Below are 22,331 nucleotides of genomic sequence, written 5' to 3'. Positions count from 1 at the left end.
ACAAATAACACACATCTTTCTTTTGATGTACCCTGAAGATGAATGCTGAAGACTACAGTGTCCCACATCCAGATCTTCCATTTCCACGCACTATCCAACCCTAAAGACCAAAAATATCTTATTGGTGCCATAGAACTACCCGTGCTCAGTTTCAGCTACTGAACCATGCTGAGATAGACTAAAAATACGTTACATGCTTTTGCCCTGTAAATGATATCACAATTTTTGCTAGGATGTTGTTTTATCAACAATGGATTTGTCATGGGTGCTATAATTCAAAATTAGGAAAAGCAAGTCCTGCAACGGGAAATTCCAGCTTTGGGGTGAAATGTCAGGTGTTTCTGCGTTCTTCTGGTTCCAAGATTGCATTTCTAGGAAATTTCTGTTGTGTGGCTTTGGTCTTTGCATTTTTTGGCACAAACGAAAGATGGGAAATTGGAACACAGATAGTGGAAGTGGGGAAAATATCAGGTACTTCTGGGGTAAAGGAATGCAGAGGCCAGGAAAAGGTTCCAGCTCAGCTTCTTTTCTCCCAACTATGAGGGCTGACTTTTGAAATAAGGTGTGCTTCTAATCTAGATTCAGAGAGCAGTTTTGTGGGGAGCAGGAGGAAGAGGCAGAATTCTGAGAAATTAAAGAAGGGTGATTGAGGTGCCCAGCCTAAAGAGCACAGAAAAGACATTTGGTAAGTATCTGGTCAAGTCTCCTTAATTCAGATCCCAAGATCAACTTTTTAAAAGTAGGGCTGACAATTTCCCCTTCCCTTTTCCGTTAGATTACTGATCTTTAATTATTTACTCTAATCTAAAATTGTTCTAGCTAGGTGTCGGGACACCCCCCCCCCCCCCCCCCGGTTATTCCAAAAGCTAAAGAATGGATGAATAAAGCTTTGGCAATTTCAGAAATGGATTCACAAAGTAATGTTGCACATAGGAGGGGGGACAGGAGAGGGCTCCTGTACTATTAATAGTTGCATAGAAGAGGCAATTTCAGGAGGTACCGCTTACACCTTCTGAAGTTCCCGATTTTATACAATAAATTAAAGATACAGGAGGCCCTCCCTCTCTTTTTTCTTCTGGTCACCCTCAGGGAAATAATCCAAGCAAATCCAGCTGTAAAACTTGTAGACTGCTGCTGAAAGAGAGGGGGAGAGGGGGGAAAATAACCTTGTTCAAAAAGTTTTTAGGACAGGTGGACCAGATTTAAAGTCCCATCTTAATGCAGTTCTAGAAACTCCCATGGCAACCTAATCTTTGAGACAGGTTGAACTGGAAGCCCAAAAGTTCTGGGTTCAAATCTAGCCAGAAAGTTATGAGTTCCAATTTCATCTCTGTCATGAGGGAATAGATTAGCCTTTACCAAACCTCTGCGCCTTTCAGCTTCTATAGCATAGGGATAGTTCTGACTTTGTGTGGGTGACAGATGCATTTAAAGTGCTTTAGAGAAGCACTATTTGAATGTTAAGCACTGTTCCCTCTATTTTACACCACACCTGTTACATATCAAGGTAGATTGTGGAGTGTAATATTTCGAAACACCTGTCGGCACTCGATGGTCTGTCTACCTCTGCTGAACTGGACTCGCATTTTTCATTTTGGGTGGGACAGAAGAGCAACAACTCTGCTTCAGTCTCCAATCAACTGCTGCACCGGGACTCAGCGCTCTTATTCCTAGGGCACGGCGAGTACAGTGTTTTCTTTTTAAATTTTTAAAAAAGGATCGTGCTTTAAAATAGATTCCACAGGGTGGAGTTTTGTTTTCTAGCGGATTGAGAAAGGGAGATTCAAGAATCCTAAAACAAAACATTTCGCATGCACACACAGAAAACAGAGTTATACAAACAGGACCAATAAAATAAGTTGCATGGGCAAAAAAAAGGGAAGTTTATTCTGTTAATAAAGACCAGCTTGTCTCCCCACACACCCCTCACTGCACTTGTGAATAAAGTGTGTGTTCTGTTGAGAGGAAGAGGCTTAGAATAACTGAGTCACTTGCGTGACTTCTCTCTATTCTCTTCCTTCACTGCTGTGTTTTTCTAGCTGCCTGTCACTCGTTCTACCTCTCTCTATTCCTCTATTTTGTGTCTTCATACGCATACCACAAAGATGCTGTCCTGTACCCACATACCTGGGAGTGTGGGATACACCTGAGCAGACATTTAGAGGACTACACCACTGACTCATTTGTTTCAGCCACCTCCTGCCCTTATTTTGCCTTCTCGTGTTCAAGTTGTTAGCTTTTCGTTTTCCTTCTAAACTAGACCGTGAGCCCATTGAACGTGGCCTAGTTTTTCCAAGCACTTCTGAAATAACCAACGTTCATTGTGTCTAGCGCAGAGTGTGGGCACAAAATGAGGTTAATCCAAAATAGCATTCTCTATTCATATATCCAACAGGAGGGAAGAGAAGAAATTGCCTGAAATGCCCAAGTCATGCTTGAGAATGATAGGGATTATTCTAAGGGATTTTCCAACTCGTGCGCCAGGGAATGCCCCCACCGTACAGAGTATTCTAAGGAATACTAGGATGGAAAACCACTGGCCTGCTGGGTGTTCTTGCACCATCCCTAGCCACTGACCATGATGGCTGTGACCAGCAGAAGTGGTCTCCCAACTTCTTGAAAGCTACAGGTTCCATATTGCCTCTCGGCTTGAAGACCTCTGACCCAGGACAGCAGAAACCCTCCCTTCTTTCCTACCATCCATCTAGAATTCAGCTGGGAGAGATGTCAAGAAGACATCCTTTCTCCTTTCACAAAGAAGAGCCCCTGACCAGTGATGGGGGCACCATCCAGTTACATAACTGTATGGGAAAACTGTGGCCCTCCGGAAGATGTTGACCTACAAGCACCATCTGTCCTAGCCAGCACGCCCAACAGCTAGAGGACCGCAAGTCCACCCCACCCATGTTAGAAAATGTCTAAGAAGAAGTCAAGATCTAAGTCTTACTGAAATAAAATTGTTATGGCTCCTACCTGTGTCTGTGTGTGTGCAATGTATTATCAACTACTGCAAGGATGGGGGCGACCTGTAAACTCCCCCAGATGTTGTTAGACTCCCATCATGCTGGCCAAAGCTGATGGGAGCTGGAGTCCAATGACATCTGGAGGGCCATGGGTTCCCCCATTCCACCCCCGAACTACCGTAAAGGTACGAAAGGCCTTCCTGTTTATCTACAAGATGCTACTCTAAATCCCCAAACTTGGCCCTCCAGATGTTTTGGGACTACAACTCCCATCATCCCTAGCTAACAGAACCAGTGGTCAGGGATGATGGGAATTGTAGTCCCAAAACATCTGGCGGCCCGAGTTTGGGGGTGCCTGCTCTAAGGTAACCAAATGGATGCAGGAAGACGCCTCTTCTCACGAGTTTGCAGATCTTGTTTCCATCCCACTCACCCTGTTATTGCGCTACGGTAGTAATCCTCATGAGGAAGACATTCCCAATGAAATTTCTCCTGGCTGAAGTGTACTCCTGAAGCCATGGAAAGCCATAAACCGAAAAGTGTCACAACAGGAACTCTGCCACTTAAAGAAAGGCAGTGTGGTATAGCGGGAAGAGTGTTCATTCAAATTCCCTCTCAGCCACAAAATGCACTAAGTGGCCTTGGGCATGCCATTATCTCTTGGCACAATCCGCCACACAGGGTTATTGCAACTGTAAAGTGGGATAGCCCCACAAAAGCCAAACTGAATTCTTAACAGGAAGGTCAAGAGACAAGTGTGATAAATCTTTTACAGTAACCTGACGAACACTTAGGTTGTCAGTACAATGCATACAAGGCAAGGAAAAGGAGTCTTGCACAAACTTCTTATCAAGGTTGTCCACACCCATAGAGGCAAACAGAAACATTTACTGCAGTTATTGGACAACTAAGACAACAGGAGCCTATGGGAAATACATTAGCCCTGAATGGGATCAGAAGCACCCGTTTCACCCAATTTACAGTTCACTCACAACACACACAAACCTTTTAAAATTCTAAACAGTAACCCAAATCATTTAACATTGTTTTGGGTCAAAAAGCAAGCCATAACTTTCTTGCTACTGGTGCATATAAAGCTTGAAACTACCATCTTTTGAGAGTCAGGGCGGTTCACAGAGCATCTCACCTTCTAGAAAACTCTGAAAATGTATAGAGAGCCCTATTCCCAGGTGCAAACAGGATATAGAGGGCATTGTCTTCAATCTGGTCTCGTCAGGGAACGAGTTTTCCTCAATGTTGCTCCGATATTGGGAGGTTCATCCCCCCCCTTCCCATACAGAAGCATGAAAATATGAACACGTTTTTGAGAGGGGGGGCTATTTTGGTTCCAATAAATGTATCAGGTACACATTGTGGGACTCACAACTAGTGCACATGGGAACGTTACTTTGGATTGTATCAAAGTCATCTTCATCGGAGTGATTCCAGGTTGCTGCACCATATAACCAAAGCAAGGTATAGTTTTAGCAACCAAAGCTTATTTTTTTAAATAAAAACACCCCCATCTGTTCTAACCAACGATGACCCTTAGTTTTTATAAGTCCCAATAAGCAGGCAGACAAAATTTAAACTGTCTCAAAATGAGCACACCATAGAGTATTTTCACCCCAAAAAGAAATAAAGCCTTCACACTTAAATTAAACGACACTGTCTCTATCCAATGATATGAGCATCCAGAACCCAGTTAGGCCTTTTAGCAAACAACACTTTGGTCTTATGGTGCAGGTGGGCCCAGTACAACTGGAACTCTGACGTTCTTTCATTCTCAGTCCTACAGTGGCCAAATGACCAGAAAATGTCAGCAGGGCCTGCTCCTGTGCCATTCAAAGCAGCTCAATTTGCAGAAAGCAGGAGGCAGCACAATGCCCTGTTACCATCTGCAGATGAAACTGCTGTTGAAATGCATTGGCCAACCCAAACATTGGCACAACTGCTTGACAAACCATCCCCATGAATAAAATACCTGCTTCTCCATCATCCGATCAGATATTTGAAACCCCACCCCTTTGGGTTTTGCATGTCCATCCTTTTGGAGTCGATTATTATCTCCATTTTACAGAAGAGGAACTGAATGAGGACCAAGCGGGTGAGATGTTTTACCAGTTCCCTATTCCCACCCACAGGTTATTTCTGTTATCTCAAAAACGCATGCAGGCATGTTGTCCTCAGCAGCCGATGAGAAGCCTGTCCCACTCTGAAGTCCCTGTTATATCGAGAGTTGCCTGGAGAAAGCCTGGGATTATTGGAGAATCTGAACTGGCAGAAGTTCTTCTCAGCCTAACAGTATAGTAGAGGCAAGTCTCTTCCCATCAGGCATACAAACACACAAAAGAGACTTGTCAAATTTTAAAAAGAGGATCTGTAATAAATCCACACCATCTGGCATGTGTATTTATATGTTCTGTATACAGGGAGAAGGTTTGCTCGTCTTTGGTTTGGGTTCCACAGCTGCTCAGCTGTGCTCTGCCATTTTCACACTTCGCGCTTCAAAGATGGCACTTTTAGGCTGAACACCATCCCCTTTTCAATGGCAGTGTTTATATAGTTAAGATTCAGAGACCACCACTCACTCGGTTCGAAGCAATAAAAAGTTAAGTCGAAAAATCCCCCTCCGATCTAGGCAAACCAAGAGCCGTTTGAGCACAAGACGTGCTTTCAATCAGAGATCATGTTAAATGTATTTAGCCGTCTAGGACAGGGTCCTTTTAAAACTGGAAGAATCTTCTATCATATGTAGATGAGACTTAACTTTGGGGCAGGACGTTAAGATAACTGCCACCGACCAAATAATGCTATTCTATCAACTTCAACTAATAAAAAGACTGCTTTCTCACAAGAGACCTGTGTGTATTTTCTTTGCAATCTAGCCTGATGAAGAATTCTGCAGAACTCGGAAGCTTGCAAACGGCTGACATTTTGGCCGATCCTAATAAATGTATTTCAGGCTCTTTGCTACTTATAATTTGATGGCCCTAAATATTTCAAATCTCTCCTCACCCGGAGATGGACATCGGCAAGCAAGCAGCCTACAACATTTGGCTTTACAGGTTATTGGACTACAACTCCCATAATCCACAACCACTGGACTGGGAGAAGTTGGGAGTCCAACAACATCTGCTTCAGAATGCAGAGCTGGTAACAACAGGATCCCAAGAGAAAGCTTCAGAATTTGTCGCAATTAAGGAGCGTCTGAGCAAATAATGGCAATTCCTCTGACTCAGTCCCCATTTGTTTTCGTGAGGTGCTTTCAGAATTAAGCGTGTTTACAGCTAGCAACCGTCTTCCTTATCAGGCATCAAATATCCTGGAACTGAAGCTTAATCCCTCTGAGAGAACAAGTGACATGCTTTCAGCAGACATTAGGCATTTAATTAAAAACAAAATTTTGTTGGTGGTCAGAACTAAAAAAAGCCTCGTTGGTGCTGGCACTGTTAAATCCATGATGGCAAATAAAAATGAGACACATGAGCAGTTCGCTAAGCCTCCTATCCCCTCCGCAAACCCCAAATCACACTGGTTTCTAAGGCAATAACAACATAAAATGAATTGCTGAAACAGACATAGGGTTCGGCAGCATTTGAATTCTTGAGAGCCACTTTATCTTCTAGGGGTCCAGAGGCTGACCTCTGCTGCACCAACCCATGCAAGCAGCTGGGATTTTTTTTTTTACCATGCTTTGATTAAAAATTTGATCAACCACTAGGAATCATACAAAAGTTCTGGGGAGGGCAAATTTGGCTCAGCTACTCCTGATCTTGGACAGCAAAAACCTGCAACCACACAGGAAACACTTAAAAAAACAACAACAAAGTACACTGTCTATCTCATTTGTGCTCTGCTATTTTTCTCCCAAGGAAGGAATGGGTTTATAGAGCTCGTAAACACAGATGCCAAAGCATTTGCCATTGTTGCCCAATTACTTTGCATTCATGCCTGTTGCACCCTGTGCCCCCCTGATGTTATTTCAACTTATACTCCATTTTCACCCTGTTTTTTTATGAGACAACAGACAGAAGGCTAGAGAAGTCCTTACCCGCACCCAGAGTACACAAACCAATTGCCAATTGAGAGGGGAGGGGTCCGGCCTCCAGGTAAGAACCAGTGAGTTAGCAGAGATCTTTAACAGCAAGACTGCACTGCAAACATATATCCACAGTGAAGGGATATAACATCATATTACACATCTTGTGTTCGACCTGTTAGTACTGCATACTATTCATTAGTTATCAGAGGTAGCCTTACTCAGTTCAGGAATGCATATTCGTTCCTCAAGGAAGGAGCCGTTCGATCAAGAAGTCCACATGTATGTTATTAGGTAAAGGTAAAGGGACCCCTGACCATTAGGTCCAGTCGTGGCCGACTCTGGGGTTGCGGCGCTCATCTCGCTTTATTGGCCGAGGGAGATGGCGTACAGCTTCCGGGTCATGTGACCAGCATGACTAAGCCACTTCTGGCGAACCAGAGCAGCGCATGGAAATGCCGTTTACCTTCCCGCCGGAGCGGCACCTATTTATCTACTTGCACTTTGATGTGCTTTTGAACTGCTAGGTTGGCAGGAGCAGGGACCGAGCAACGGGAGCTCACCCCGTTACGGGGATTCGAACCGCCGACCATGCGATCGGCAAGTCCTAGGCGCTGAGATTTTACCCACAGCGCCACCCACGTCCCTATGTATGTTATTACTTGGATCTAAAATGAAGGCATGGCTCTCTCCTATACAAAAATTGCATTTCTGCCAACAGCTGAAAAGCATGGCTACAGCCAGAGGCTATTCATATTCATGTTTTAAGGTTCCTTGTCCCATCTCATGAAATTAGGCTCTTCAGCACATTCACACTAAAGATGGTTTTTACAAAAGATTGACAGATTCAACAGCTTTTGCCCCTGTTCTCAACTTACTTCCTGGTAACAGCAGGAATCTTGAATTTGTTTATTTCCCTTGCATCCCATCCTTCTGAAGGAGAGAGCCCAGAATCAGCAACAACCTCCCCTCATGTGTCACGCAAGGACCACTAAAAATTGTAAAATACAGTTAAAATAGCCAGCATTGAGAGAAGCAGGTGCCATGACTGTGCCATTCGACTGCCTCATTTCTTGCAGGACAGAGAAACAATCTCAGGAGGAAGGAGGCTGTTGGGACTGGCCACAAAATAGGGCAATAGGCAGCAGGCTAGACACCCGTCATATCTGAATTCAAAGCCTTCCTCCGTGACACACACAGACCTCTGTGATATTTACCCTAGTTCGACAGAGCTACTTGCAACGGTATAAGCTTCCGAAACACATATGAAGTGATTCTGACTTGGACTTGGGCGTATCAGCGTTCTAGTTGCCCACCGGCTTTAAGTCTTGGACTGGCCAGCCACTTGTTCTCATTTCATCCTTCTTCCTACGAGGATAAAATGGAGGGAAGGCAGGCCATCTGCCTTGAGCCGGTTGGAGGAACGGTGTGATAAAAATAAACTTAAAAAACAGGTTGGATTCTAGAGGCTGTCTGAATAGTCTCACTGGTTCTCAGACAACAGTTTCCTTTTAAGGTTTTTAAGAGTGCCTGGCTAGAGAAATCAAAAACCAGAGTTGGGGCAGAGGCAGAGGTTTTAGATGGGCAAGCCTTAAAAACTTTGGTAACGGGGATTGTACGCATCTTGTTACAGAAGCATTGAGGGGGCTTCCATTTCCCGGCAGCATATACAAGCTATATCTATAGATAGATGAAATAGTTTCTAGCATTAAGTGCAGAACTATTAATGGCAAGGCAAGCATGTGATCAACGAACATGTCTGCCCAGAAACTCCCAACACAGAAAGACCCAGAGGCTGCTCAAAAACATCTTCCATACCAGATAGGGGAGCTAAGGAACGCAAATGGCGGCTTGCTCGCCCCGTTAAACAGGAGTTCACAGTGCAATCCTATGCATGTCTACTTCTAAACTCCACTGAGTGCACTACGGCTCACCCTCAGGTAGGCTTGTAAGTTTTAGGCTTACCACCGTACATATGCAGACTTCATATCAGCTAGTAGTAAAGTCTCTCACGTCTGAGTTGGGGAGGACAGGGGTGTTTCAGGATGACATAGGGCTGCACGATTCATGCGGCACCAGCAAAAGAAAAAGGGAAAAGAAAAAGCCATGCATCCTTGCTAGAGAGGTTTGCTAAATTTCTTGGTTTTTTTTTTAAGGCTATTTGGAACCTCCAAGGACAGGGAAGGGATATTTGGTGGCCACAATATGTGGTTGGGGACTCCGCTCAGCTTTGTGGGTGACAAAGTTCAGGCCTGGGAGAGCAAGCAAGAAGGAGAGAGAGACAAACACAAACCTCCAGGCAACTTGACCGATACACCTTCTTTACAGAAATTAACCCGAGTGCTTGCAAAAACACTGGAGAGCTATTTAGGGGGGGGGGGGTTGCCTTGACTTATTCAGAAAGCTGCAGTTGCATTTGTATGAAACCTCTCATGCGCAAATGCTACGGCAGAAAAGTTAACTATTTGTTTTTGAAAAACCAAAACACAATTTGAATCCTTTTATTGACTTCTGGCAAGCGAGTTCAGGTCGCTCACGCTGCCAATAGCACCAGTTGAGGGTTTACGGCACAGCAGCCTATAATAAGGATTTCTGTCCACGATCGTGAGGGTTGCGTAACGTCAGTTATGAAACTAAAGTTATTGCCCACAGCCAATGGAGAAAGAAAGCGTTGTCCTGTGTCTTTGGAGAAAGTACTTTAGCACCAATTTCCCTCTGAAGCTGGGATGAGAACCTATGGCCTCACGTAAGGTCATTTTATTCCAACTTCAATTGGAAAAGGCCACAGTTTCCCATTCCTGCTCTAGAAAGCGAAGACCAGATTTAGATTTAGATATCACCAGCAGCATTATAGAGACCTGGCTCAGGTGTGTCCAGCAAGCCAGTGGTTGAATGAGGCTCTGGATCCCATACAGTCGTACCTTGGTTTTCGAACAGCTTAGTTCTCAAACATTTTGGCACCTGAACGCCACAAACCCAGAAGTGACTGTTCCTGTTTGTGAAGTATTTTTGGAAGCTGAATGCCCAACGGGGCTTCTGCGGCTTCCGATTGGCTACAGGAGCTTCCTGCAGCCAATCAGAAGCTGTGCTTTGGGTTCTGAACATTTTGGAAGTTGACTTCCGTTTGACTTCCAAGGTACGACTGTGTTCTCCAAATTCCTCTGGCCTCTTGCTCACTTTCAGGCATCAAGGCAGGTTGCGGTTTTGAGTTTTGGCAATTTTAACCCCCAAATTTCTACAGCACGAGAAGAGTAGGGTTTGCTTTCACCAGGCCTCCTTAAGGGCAGTTATCCTTTTCAGTTACTTTCGCTACTTTGAAATAAATCCTGTTGTGTTTATGGGGAGGGAGGGAAACAGTATACACAGGGCAACAGCCTTAAGCCCAAGAAATGGTGACTGGGCCAAGGTAGCCCAGTGAAGGACATCGTTCAGAAGAGACACGGACCCAAGTATCGCTGATTCAAAACCAACACTATAGGCACCCTGCCTCACTTTAAAACCTTCTCCATAACTGTCAATCCAACAAACCTTTGAGCAAGTTAACAACTTCAGGACTGAGAAAATAAATTACAGCAAACCATTTAAAAAAGAAGATTTTAAAGTCACATAGCTGCTGAAATCTTTATGACCGTTGCCAACTGACCGGGATAAAAGGGCTGGCCTGTTCTAGCGCCTTTAACACCTGTGTGTGTGTGTGTGTGAGCGCATGGTGATAAAACCCACCCGCGAATCTCTGCAGACGAAGCCTGTTTAAAAGGCACAGCGACAGAAATGGAAAGGTTAGCAGCGCTAGACCCTTATTTGCCCAACAGTTGCGTCTCAGAGCCTGTTCCTACCACTCCCACATAAGCTGTGTATTTGTTTATTTTTTTGGTCCCTTGCCCATTAGTTTTATTTCTTGCAGTTTATAAATCCTACAAGCTTGCTCCTCTCTGAGCTGAGCACCTCTCTCTCACCAACCGCTGCTGCCTTTAAGTTTGCTCTGAAAAGAATGCCATTAAACCCCCTGAAAGCCGTTCAGGTGGAGACAGGTTGCTAAATAAATACTATGAAAAGGTACAGGGTTTCCAAATACAAAAGAAGAAAGCATACGCTCTGTTTTGACTTCTAAAAAAGCAAGATTGCTGCTGCTGCTGCTGCAGGCTTTTTGTATTTTAAAGTGACAGATCACAGAGAGGGGTGGATGAGAGTCAGTTTAAAATGGATTGTTAGGAAGAGAGAGAGAGAAAACAAGCAGTGGTCCTCCATAGATACTACAGAACAAGTTGAGCCAGATAAACAGGTCTGTTAAACCCCTAAGGGGATTGGAAAGAGTATCACACAAAACTTTAATAACATGCATTTCATGACCTACATTTATTAAAGCTTTCATGCAACAGTGTTTTTATAAATAGCTTTTCTGGGGGGGAGGGGTGCTCCTAAGCCAAATGAGTACAAAGAATTTAAGGAAAACAGCTATATTAAGCTTTATAATTTAATATGGGTTTTGCTTTGGGGTTTTTGTTTTTTTGTCAAAGGGCTCCCATAATCTTCTGGGAAAACAACTTTCAGAATACTCAGCATGTTACATCGACCAGACATAAACATCGGCAGCCTTGTGGAAATAGATCGCTCACCTTTTATATAGTTCCATTAAAAGCCTTTAAAAAACAATACATTTCAAGTTGAGTGTGTCTATCTTACCACGAAAGGGGTGTTGCAAATCATTGAACAGCACACCATATATATATATATATATATATATATATATATATATATATATATAAACTCCAGAATGTAGGTACATATTATCTCCATGTCAAAGTACAACACTGACTTGGATAAGTACCGTATGTAATGTGCTTAAGACGACCAGATTTTATTCAGAGTGGACTTCTTTCTGTTAGAGTCATTGACCTGTGATGAACAGGACTCTAATCTACAAAAAGTTATGCCAACCATAATAAATGTGTTAATCTTTAGAGCACAACACGCTTGTTTCTGTGCTGATTTTAAATTACCAAGTAGTTGTGAGCTTTAGAACACTTTAAATATCACGTCTCCTTCCATCTATGCAGCAGGATATTTTACATTATTGAATGCACAAATAGAGACTTAAAAAAACAGCAACATATTTTAACATTCCTAGCTTTAAGTCTTTTACTGTCATTCTGACATTTTTTTAGGAGAGCTGTTAAAGCCGTCCTAGAAAATTTGGCTGCTTGAGTTCTGTTATTGTTGTTCATCGAGGTTTTGCTGCTTTTAATGCACGCAGCTCCACAACTGCCTCCAGCAGGAACAGTGGGATATAAATTATTTTTCATAAATACCGCTGCAGCAGTGACATATGTCACATTTATTTATTTACAGATTTATATCCTGCCCTTCAAACAACACGTTTCAGGGTGGCTTACACAATTTTCAAGCTAAAATAACTTGAAAGCTACTGGCTGCTAAATTTAGCCTTTGAGAACTGATGCTAAATCTTGGATTAGCAAAGGCCTGGTGGCTATTCTGCCTAAGAGTTTATGAATTCGTGGCATACGCAATGTGCAACTGGTTTAAACAGAAAAACACAAATGGCGGGGTTTCTAGTTTTTGTTGTAGAAGTAAACTCTCTACTTATCATCTTCTCCAATGGGCACAAACCTTAGAACAGCAACTCCCAAGCATCATTTTACGGCAGAGGTCTGTAGGGTTCAGTGGCAGAAGATATGCTTTGCCCGTGAATGTCCCCGGTTCAGTCCCTGGCGGGGCTGTAAAGGATTTCCCCCCACACCCTGACCCCCATCTGAAAACCCTGGAAGCTGCTGGTCCTCACTGGGAGAAGGTGGTCTGGATTAGGAAGAGGAAACTTCCAAGGGCGGGAGGTACCTACTCAAGAGGAAGCTGCTCCCACATTTCTGCAGAAGTCACTCATTTGGGTGTGCCCTGCAAGTGGAAGGAACCAAACTCATGCAGAGATATAGAAGGAGTGTTTCTCCCACGGGAGGGCAATTCTGTTCTGCCTTGTTATTGGGAGCGACTTAGTCGGTCAGAGATACTCAGCGCAGCAGAAACGGACCACTCCAAGGAAAAGATGGCTTGCGAGGAGGCAATAACAGGTTGGTGGTTCTGAGAGACAGCAGGCACTCTCTTCGGGCGGGTATACTCTCCGGCAGCTTGGGAATTCTTGCCTTACAATTGCTTTTCCATTTTTTGTTTTTCGTTTTGTTTTTCAACTGTTCTTTTAACAGATAACAGCTTCGTTTATCAAAACCACATTTCCATAGTAACACTTTTGCCCGGAGGCAATTCAGTCTTTTGACAATGAGCAAACGCTGAATCCATGCCCTTGTTCTGCAGGCAAAATGAGCCTCAGATCTCTCTTCAGGGTTTTTAAAGTTTTTTTTTTTTTAAATACTTTTGAATTTTAGAAGTATGAAGAGGCCATTTGAACCACAGTCTCAATGCAAATGAGCTAGCCACCCCTCACACACAAAAAAACCCCAAACAGCAATGTTCTTTTGAAAACTCAAAGTACTTTGATGCATCTGTATGTAGAATTTTAGTTTACTTTGCATATTCCTACTGCATGCTCAGGAAACACTATAGCATTTATTCTACACTCAGGCTGCTTTAAAAAACATTTCATTTTAAGTGCTGTGTGTCTGCTTTTACACAGGAAAACATCAGAACTCTCACACTGTTTTATATCATGCCAGACTGTTAGTGCATCTCTTTCATTACTGTCTACACTGATTGACAGCTGCTCCTCAGGGTTTCAGATGGGAATTTCCCGTAGCCCTACCAGGACTTCTCTAGGGTTTAACCCGCTACCTTTTGAATTCCAAGGCCTGTGGCTCCACAACCGACCCAGCTAGAAACCTACACCAAATGCACCACTTAAAAATATTTGCATAAGGAATTTTGTTATTGTTATGAGTTCAGCCAGCAGGACCCAAGAAAGCTAAACAGTCATCTGCTCAAGAAACTCTACAGCTTGGAAGAACTCCGAAAACTCAAGATAGCAAAATAATAATAATAATAATCTAGTAAGCAACATGATGAAAGCTTCTGTGCTAAGCACAAATGTGAGCTAACTGTGCCTTGAATAATATACATCAGAACCAACTTGTTCAGTTTAATAAGCACACAATGTATTCTCTCTTTTTCAAAAAACACAGAACACTTCTTATTTAAATAGAACTAGTTGTCTTAAGAGGATGAGTGTCCCATTGCTTTCAGGTAGGTTACAACAGTCATTTGGGGACCACTTGGAAGAAAACAACTGTGTGGTTTGGCTTTTTGTTTTGTTTTCACAAACTGAAATAGTACGAAGATTTCAGTGTTTTATAATGCGATCCAGTTTTTAATTCCAGGTAAGTGTTACAGGACTGCAGCCTTAATATAGTTAAGCTGACATTGAAAAACAACGTTTTATGTCCATGAAACTGAAACGCACACACAATGTAGGGGAGAACCCTCCAACCAAATTGCATCATAATTCTGTCGGAAAATGTTTGGAGGGGGGGCAGGATGGAATGATAGAGCTTCAAAGAGGGTATTTATTCACTGCCCAAATTAAACCTCTTATTTTAAGAAGTTCAACAAGTGTCCGTTTTCATTTTATTAACTACTCTGTTTGGCTGATTTATAACTCTCTCAGCTTGAAGCAAACCAAATGAAACCTTTCAGCAAAGCAGAGAAAGAAAGAAGGGCAATTTATATTTAGAGGACATTTAAAACACAGTAAACACATACCAGTATGAGTTCGCAGGTGCGCTTTTAAGTGGGAAGACTTCGTATAGACTTTAGTGCAACCTAAGACAGAAAACAGAAGAGACGTAAGGCTCATCTAGAAACATTTAACATTCAGCGCCATCCACCAACATGCTGATCTAACTATATATTAAGAAAGTTACTCAAACCTGCCATATGTCACATAGCAAATATGCTGTTAGTGGAATATGCTAACAGCAAAAGGGCAGATCCCAACGCTGGTTTATAGCAGTAAACCCACAAATAGCACAATCAGACACACCCAGAATGTCAACTCCAATATCTATATATTCCTAAACACGTCCATTAATCAGACAGCATTGTTATTTCGCCAAAATCTCACTGCCATTTTCAACATCTTATCTTTCACTTATATGCAGCGAGTTGATAAACTATACCTTTCAATGTGTAAATAAGACTCCTAGCAGTAACATATAGCGTATTATTATATTACGAACTATACTAGCAAGGAATTACACAAGTGTGTGCTACGTGGCTGGCTGTACAAGAGCATCAAGTTCTAGACCAGTGTTTCCCAAAGTTGGGTCTCCAGCTATTTTTGGACTACAATTCCTATCAACCCTGACCACTGGTCCTGCTAGCTAGCTAGGGATGATAGGAGTTGTAGTCCAAAAAAAAGTTGGAGACCCAAGTTTGGGAGACACTGATCTATAGTGTCTTGCACACCAGTTCAGCACAAGTGTTGTCACCATGTCAGAAGACAATTCTGCAGGTGTGTGGATTCTCTACAGCAAGCGAGAAAAACCAATGCAATTTAAGGGCCCGCCCTAGTCTCAGAAGGTATCTAAAACTCTCAGGTACAGCCTAGCTCTCCCTCAAACCACTACATTGTAAAGAAAGCAGAGCCAATGTTAAGTGCCACATCTCATGTGCCACCACACCACGGCATGTCATGCCAGCTACTAGGAGTGGAACGGGACATGATCCCAATGAAAACGTTCCTTAAGGAGACATGCGTGTATGCACAGGACTTCCTTCTGAAAGCAAAAGGAAGGAGTTGGCAACAGAAAGCAGTCACCAACTACCAGTGAGCTGTATGCCCAGCTGCTCCTGACTTCAGCCTCCATCAGCCCCAGGCAGCCTGGCCAAAATTATAAGGGATTGTGGCAGTTTTGGTTCAACAACGTCTAGAGGGCTACCATATCAGGGCTAGAACTGCAGTTCTAAGCCCACGTACTTGGAAGTTAAGCCCCACTGAATAGGACTTACTTTTGAGAAGTCATGGTTAAGACTGCACAGTATCGAGTTCAATTTAGTCAAGAATCTGACCCAAGGTTTACATCCAAGGCCCAGTTGCTGGTAGAACTTCCAACATGGTTCCTGGGTTGTTACCACCTCAGGTGCTGGTGCGAATATCTCCCCCATATCTAATAACTCCCTCATATAGAAAAAATGTCAGGGATAAGTTCTAGCCTAGACCTTGCCCTCCTCCCCACCACCATGGAAGGCGGCAAACATGCAGTTCCCCATTTGTGTGAAGTCCAAGTCAAGTAAACCTATTTCCCCACCATGGCCGACTCTTTTGTAAAAAGTTTGGTCTTTTTTGGGTAGTCTACCATGTTTGTTCATCTGTCGTTTCCATACAGGGCAAAAGGAGCAATGGCAAGTGTTTCTAGAAAGGTGCTTGGTTTTTAATTTTTGCTCTGATCCATGCTGACAATGGTTCATATTTAACGCACGGTGAAGAAGTCAAGGGAGAGCCTTCTGGTGGTTTTCCCACCCCACCCCTTCCCAGCTTACCAGGATAATCACAGTAATGAATACGCCTCTTCTCCAAGTCTGGGTTACTCCTCCTGTTGTACCTGGGCGCTGGGATGGCTGGCGAATTCATGGGGATGTTTGCAGGCACACTGGGATTGTGGATTGCCATCTTGGAGGCAATCGTAGCAGCGTAAGACGGAGGAGGGGTCAAATTCTGCAGCATTTCCGCTTGCCGGTCTGGGCTGCCAGGCTCCGAGCTTGGGGGCGAAGGCGGGAAGTAAGTGGCTTGTTGCTGGAGAAACTGGTTTGGCATGGTGTACGTGCAAGGGGGCATCGCGTGAAACTGCTTCATGGTCGTCTGCGGCATAGCGGAGGACAGGGTGTTAAGGCCCGCCATGGCAGAGGACATGGAGACATTACTGAAGGAGTCCATCACCGCCGCTTGCGTAGTCGGGTTGGGCATGTCTAAATCGGGAGAGCTCAGGAGCTGATACAGCTGACCTTGTTGGGGCACAGAGACGTGGATATCTGGAGTGGGAAGCTCCTGCTTGATGAAGAGGTTGTTGACGTCGGGTGTCTGGTGGGGGCTGAAGATGCTTGTGAACTCGGGGAGCGCCTGGGTAGGGTTGGGGACGGGAGCAACAGTTTCACTCTGGTGGCTGAAGGCTGTCACGGGCTCCGTTTTGATGTGGGTGACCGGTGGCCTCTGCGATTTGTACAAGCCCGTTCTCAGCTGTGTGATATCAGGAAGGTAGATGTTCATGTTGACGCTGTAAGGCACCCCTTCACTGTTGGTGAAGAACTGGTCAACCACAGAGGCACTCTCTCGGCGGTACTTTTTCTGCTCAGGGAGAACCGGGGCAGGAGGGAGCTGAGGTGTCAGATATTTCTCCATTTCACATCGGGCCTGAAGAACAACAAGAAGATAAAAAAAAATTAGCTATACTATACTGTACAAGGGACTGCTCCTCAAAAGAGATAACCGGACCAGTGGCACTTTCATCTATTCTCCTTTCGTACATTACAGGTTTTAAGTCTGGATAGCTCAGCTGGTTAGAGCGCGGTGCTGACAAGGCCGAGGTTGCAGGATTGATCCCCGTATGGGACAGTTGCATATTCTTGCATTGAAGGCAGTCGGACCTCAGGATCCCTTCCAACTTTACAATTCTGTACAAGTCCTGGTACTGAAAACCTAACAGGGCCGTTCCCCAAAACAAACCAACCAAAAGCATTTATCCATTAAAAAGTGAAATGTTGCCATTCAGAATCCCGGCACACAACCCAGACAAAATCAAGTTCTTATGTCCTATTGAAAAAAACAGAAACAATTTAAGGATGAGCCTAACTCTCTCTCTTTGAAATTATTGGAACTTTGGCTGGATCGTGTCAGTTGTATTTTTCACAGTAACTACTTAAAGAGAAGAAGAGTAGAAATAGCAGTTTGCATTTTATATGAGAGTTCCTTTAGGTGGGGGAAAAATGCAAACAGGTAAAAGCTTTGACACCAGAAGTTCAAATTACAACATTTAATAAAATGCTGTTCTCACTCTTCAGGACTTCCTGACTACAATAAGGCAATTCCACTAAAAAGCGTTTAGATTTTATCAACTATCTCTTGTTATCAGGACTGCAATTAAAAGTTGGGTGGTGCAGTTTTAATACGTGCTTTCCTACACGCAAATCCTGTACTCAGTTTGGTTAATTAAAAATTAGCCTCTTAAGATACTCAAGAGTTTGAAGAAATTCAAAGGTGCAAATTTTATGGAGGGAATCAAGAGACTGCAACAGATGTGAAAAACATAGACCTGACTGCATCCATGTAAAACCTTTTTCCCCGGGCCCTTATGAGGTTAGGAGCAGCTTCACTTTCCATTTTGATTCCCTGCCACACCTGCAGGATGAGAACAGCAGTGTGTATAAATGCGCTGGAACAAGTTAATTAGGAGCCTCCAACCTCATGCCTTGGAAAACCAATCCCAGAAGAACCAAGAGAAAGACTTGCATCTGATCCAGAATGAACAAAGCTATTTCCGTGTAACAGCCACAATCTAGGAAAGTGGTGGGTGGGTGACTGTACCATTTCATATTGCAGGGGCGCAGCTCACAAGATCAGAACACTTCCCCCAATTTGCTGGCACCCAAATTCTCCAGTTTGCAAGGCTTCTAGGTGCAAGGGAAGGGTTTGTATTGGGGGTGGCGCTATTTGAGCAAATGAGGCCCCACCTGCAGTCTGAAATACTACAGCCCAGGGACTGTGTTATACCACCTCAGTGAAAAGCAGGCACTTAACCTAAATCCAAGTCCCTATTTTTCAATGAACGCTGCCGGGCTTCAAAACAGGAGACACAGGGGAAGGGACCTTAAAACCTGAGCTAGCTACCTGATCTCAAGATTCAAATGCAAAACGAATGCCATTTACAGGTCCCTAAAGAGGCACCTTTGTTACAGACCCCCTTCCTGCATATGCATTTGCCACCCAGCCTGCCTAGAGAGCAAAGGTTTCTCAACCTGAGTCAGCCTATAAAACCATATCCATCGGCAAACATCCCTGTCCTTGAGGAGATCTTTAATTACCAGCAGGGAAGGAGCGTGCAAGGGAAAGAGAAAGGAATCTTTTGCCTAGTTTAGCGGTGTGAGGGGATCCGTGGGTGGACGCAGCCCGATACATTACAAGCAGAGTCACCAGTCAAACATTTATCATGTACCCTCCAGTGAGCAAATGCTGCATTCTCCCTTGCTCTGTCCATTCATGCCAGAACACTTCCATACCTCCAAAGCGAGGGTCTGCTGACCAGAGGAACATTGGGCAAACAAGTTTATTTTCAGAGCCTCTCTGAAGCCACAGTCACCACCAAAAAGCCCTCACCAGGAAGGAGAAACAGCAGCCCCCTTGTCTGCGATCAAGATCTACACCAACATGCCAGGCGACTTTTTCCAGCTCTTGTTTACAACCCCAACCGAGCTTGCTTTGATGACAGAAACACTATTCTTGGGGGGGGGGGTGGAGAGGGAGTATCGCTGAAACCAGGCTGCCTTCATCGCTCCTCCCACCCACCTTTCGGGAATTGCGACATTCTAATAAATAAGATCCTTGTGCAAATCAATGAAAACCAATATTCCAGCACACACTTGGGCTGCAGATTGGGGGGAGGGAAAGAGAGAGAGAGAGGGAGGGAGAAAGAAAGAAAGAAGAAACATTGTTTTGTTTAGACCCACTTGAGGCTTTTTCCACTCATTATATCCACTGGCATTTGGGCTTCTTTTTTTTTTTTAAGAAAGCTTGCAAAAGGATAAAAACGTAGGAGAAAACGCTCAAATAAGAACAACCCAGGGCTAGAAATAGTTGCAAATTAAAACCGGTTGCGTTCCTACAAAAAATATATATATATATGCCAGCGGTTTGTGCTTTCCCGTTTTAGCTCGTCCAGCTGTTTGCATGAAGATCCGTTTCCAGCCGGTTTTCTGGGACGAGGAAAAAGTCCCAGAACTTCTCTCTTCCTTCTCTCTTTTCTCTCCCCCCCCCGCCCGCCCCCGCTGCCCTTTCTCCCTCTCGCCCCATCTAAAATGACCGTGCGTGGGCGAGAGGGACAGGCAGCGACTCTAATTCGGCTGCTGAGCAAGTGCGCTAAGGTGGCAGCTGTAGCTTTCAACACAACTGCCCGGGCCAGTTTCTCTCTCCCCCCCCCCGCCCACCCCTTCACCCACTTGCTGCCTGGGCACTGGCTCAGCCCCAGGGCTCTCTGCTGCCAGGGGGTGCGTGGGTGCTGCGTAACTCCCACTCCCTCTCAGGGCGAAACGTGGAGCCTGGCACCGACTGGCTCGCTAGGCGGGGCGGCAACCCGGATCCCAAGGGTGCCTGGGGAAGGAAGAGGGTGCCCTGGCCTGGAAAAGGGACGGGGCGTCCTCCTCGAAGGGCAGCTGGCTCTGTTTGGTGGAGATGGGTCAACACATCTGCTCCAGGGAGGAATGGCATGGGGAAACTGTGAAGTCCGCGAGTTCCTAAAGAACTGCCAAAGCCGCCGCCGCCGTCTAGGCTTGGCGAAGTTGCCGCCTGACTTTCCCCGGCACCGCCCAGAGAAGCAGCGGCCCGTCACCGACGCTGCAGAAAAGGCTCCGGAATAACTGGCCCCTCGCAACGCGCCTCGCAACTTCCTCCCCTATGCGCACGTAAGAGCGAGATGCGTGTCTTGCGCCGCGCCTTCGAGCGCAGCGGCGTGGAAAGCCCCGCCGTCCACACCGAGGAAACCCGCGTTCAATAATCGCGGGTCGTTAACAAGCGGAGTTCTGGGGAACTACGCGCTGCCCGAGGTCTCGCCCTTAAACGCAAAGAGCCCCTAAGAAAGCCATAAAAAGGAGCCGTGTCCACCTAGGACGGGGCAAAGGCGAGGCCGGGCGAGCGGCAGCCGCACCTCGGAGAGCCCGAGTTGGCTCCCTGCCCCAAACACACCCAAAGCGAGCCAGCGCCGAGGCGCACCCAGCGCGCTCCGAGCCGGGGCTCGAGAAAGCCCACGATCCGAGCAACGCGTCGCCACGAGGTGCACTCTGCCCGTGTTCCGAGGCAAAATCATCTATATTTTAATGCCGGTGGAAAAAGATGCCCGAGGCTCCTCCACTCCTGCTTAACAAGGGAGCGCGAGAGGCGCGCCCTGCGCTTACCTGCGCCATCTCCTCGCTGGGGATCCTGGCTGCTGCGCCCGCTTGCTGCTGCTTGATCTCCTCGGGACCCTGCCCCGGGAACTGCGCGGCTTCCCGGCCGCCCAGCACGGGCTTGAGCTGCGCGAAGACGGGCTCCTCGGGCCCCAGGCGGGCGCTCATGCTCAGCACCCGCGTAGCCATGCGGAAGGCGCGCCTCGGCGCGAAAGCGGCAGGACGCACGGAATGGAGCCTCGCCTCGCTCACTCCCGCCCGACAGCAGCGCGCATGAGGCTCCCAAGCTCGCTCTACCTGGCTGAGGTCGCGCCGCCGGGCCAGCCCCGTCCCTGGGACCGCCCTCCCGCCTCTATTTCACCGCCTCCGCCCCGACGAGGGGCCGGCTCTGCCGGGCGGGAACGCCCACGGGCCCGGGCAGCGCGCTCCGCCCCTGCTCGCCAGGCCTGCAGGGCGCACGGCAGGAGGGGAGCGAAAGCAGCCGTCGAGCGGGGGGCACGTTTCCCGGGGCGCTGCCCCAAAGCACCCCACCCGCTTTCTTAACCCCCCCAGCCGCTTTCGTCCCCCCCCCCACCGCCTCTGTTTCCCCAAGCGCTGCTGCTAACTGCTCCACTCCTTCCACCGATTCCCTTTCCAGTCTCCGGAGCGCAATGGCCCCTGCGCGTAAAGGGGAACAGCTGGCCTGAAGAGGCCGGGGCGATGAAAGGCCAAATCCGAGCTGTTCTTTTTCGAAAATAGCAGCACTAAATTCTGGAATTGAGCACAGGCAACAAACAAGCAGGGAGCGTCGCCACGGGGGGAGTGCGCGCTCTTGGCCACGCAAGCCCCCCTCGGCTATGGAACGAGAGCCGGCCCGTGGCGATCCACAAAGGGCTTAAGCCGGAGTGGGTTGCCCCTCGGGTCTCTCTCGCCACCGTATGTAACCGTACTGTAACAGGAGCCCGACCCCGATGGGGCAAAAATCACATGCGTTTAATGGAAAGTTCCTAAACTAGGGTTAAATGGTGAGATGTTTGCTTTCAGTGTGAAATAACTCATATTTTTGAATGGTTGCTGGAAGGCCAAGTGTCGGCTCAGTGGGGGCAGCCCTATTGTGGCTTTGTGTGTTTCCCGTTTCTGCAGCCTCATGCATTAACCAGAACATTCAGCCTCGGGATAGGATTAATAAGGAAGGATGCTATTAGAGCAGTGGCGCTCAGACTTCTTTCTCCTGGCCA

At 46.0% G+C, this 22,331-nt stretch overlaps 1 protein-coding gene across 11 annotated transcripts in view; it reads right to left on the bottom strand.

The window, feature by feature from the left end:
• The window catches only part of KLF5 (KLF transcription factor 5), a 189,483-nt gene extending 167,998 nt beyond the window's left edge, over positions 1 to 21,485 (bottom strand). Inside the window, exons 1-4 of one of the 11 annotated variants that reach the window (XM_083737837.1) lie at positions 21,124 to 21,441; positions 16,507 to 17,374; positions 14,728 to 14,787; positions 32 to 100 (exon numbers count right to left, since the gene is read on the bottom strand). In XM_083737837.1, coding sequence (XP_083593963.1) covers positions 32 to 100; positions 14,728 to 14,787; positions 16,507 to 17,374; positions 21,124 to 21,303 — 1,177 coding nt within the window. In that variant the 5' untranslated portion in view covers positions 21,304 to 21,441. Of the gene's footprint in view, positions 1 to 31; positions 101 to 200; positions 625 to 4,475; positions 13,352 to 14,703; positions 14,788 to 16,506; positions 17,375 to 19,236; positions 19,467 to 19,683; positions 20,116 to 21,123 lie in introns of those variants that run through there. The other 10 variants (XM_083737841.1, XM_083737836.1, XM_083737839.1 and 7 more) reach the window with 10 other exon arrangements.
• Between the last annotated feature and the right edge of the window lie 846 nt (positions 21,486 to 22,331).

Source organism: Podarcis gaigeae (genome assembly GCF_964106915.1).
Source record: "Podarcis gaigeae genome assembly, chromosome: 4".
NCBI lineage: Eukaryota > Metazoa > Chordata > Lepidosauria > Squamata > Lacertidae > Podarcis > Podarcis gaigeae.
The sequence above is the reverse complement of the archived record's forward strand: the minus strand, read 5'-3'. Positions and strand labels throughout refer to the sequence as shown.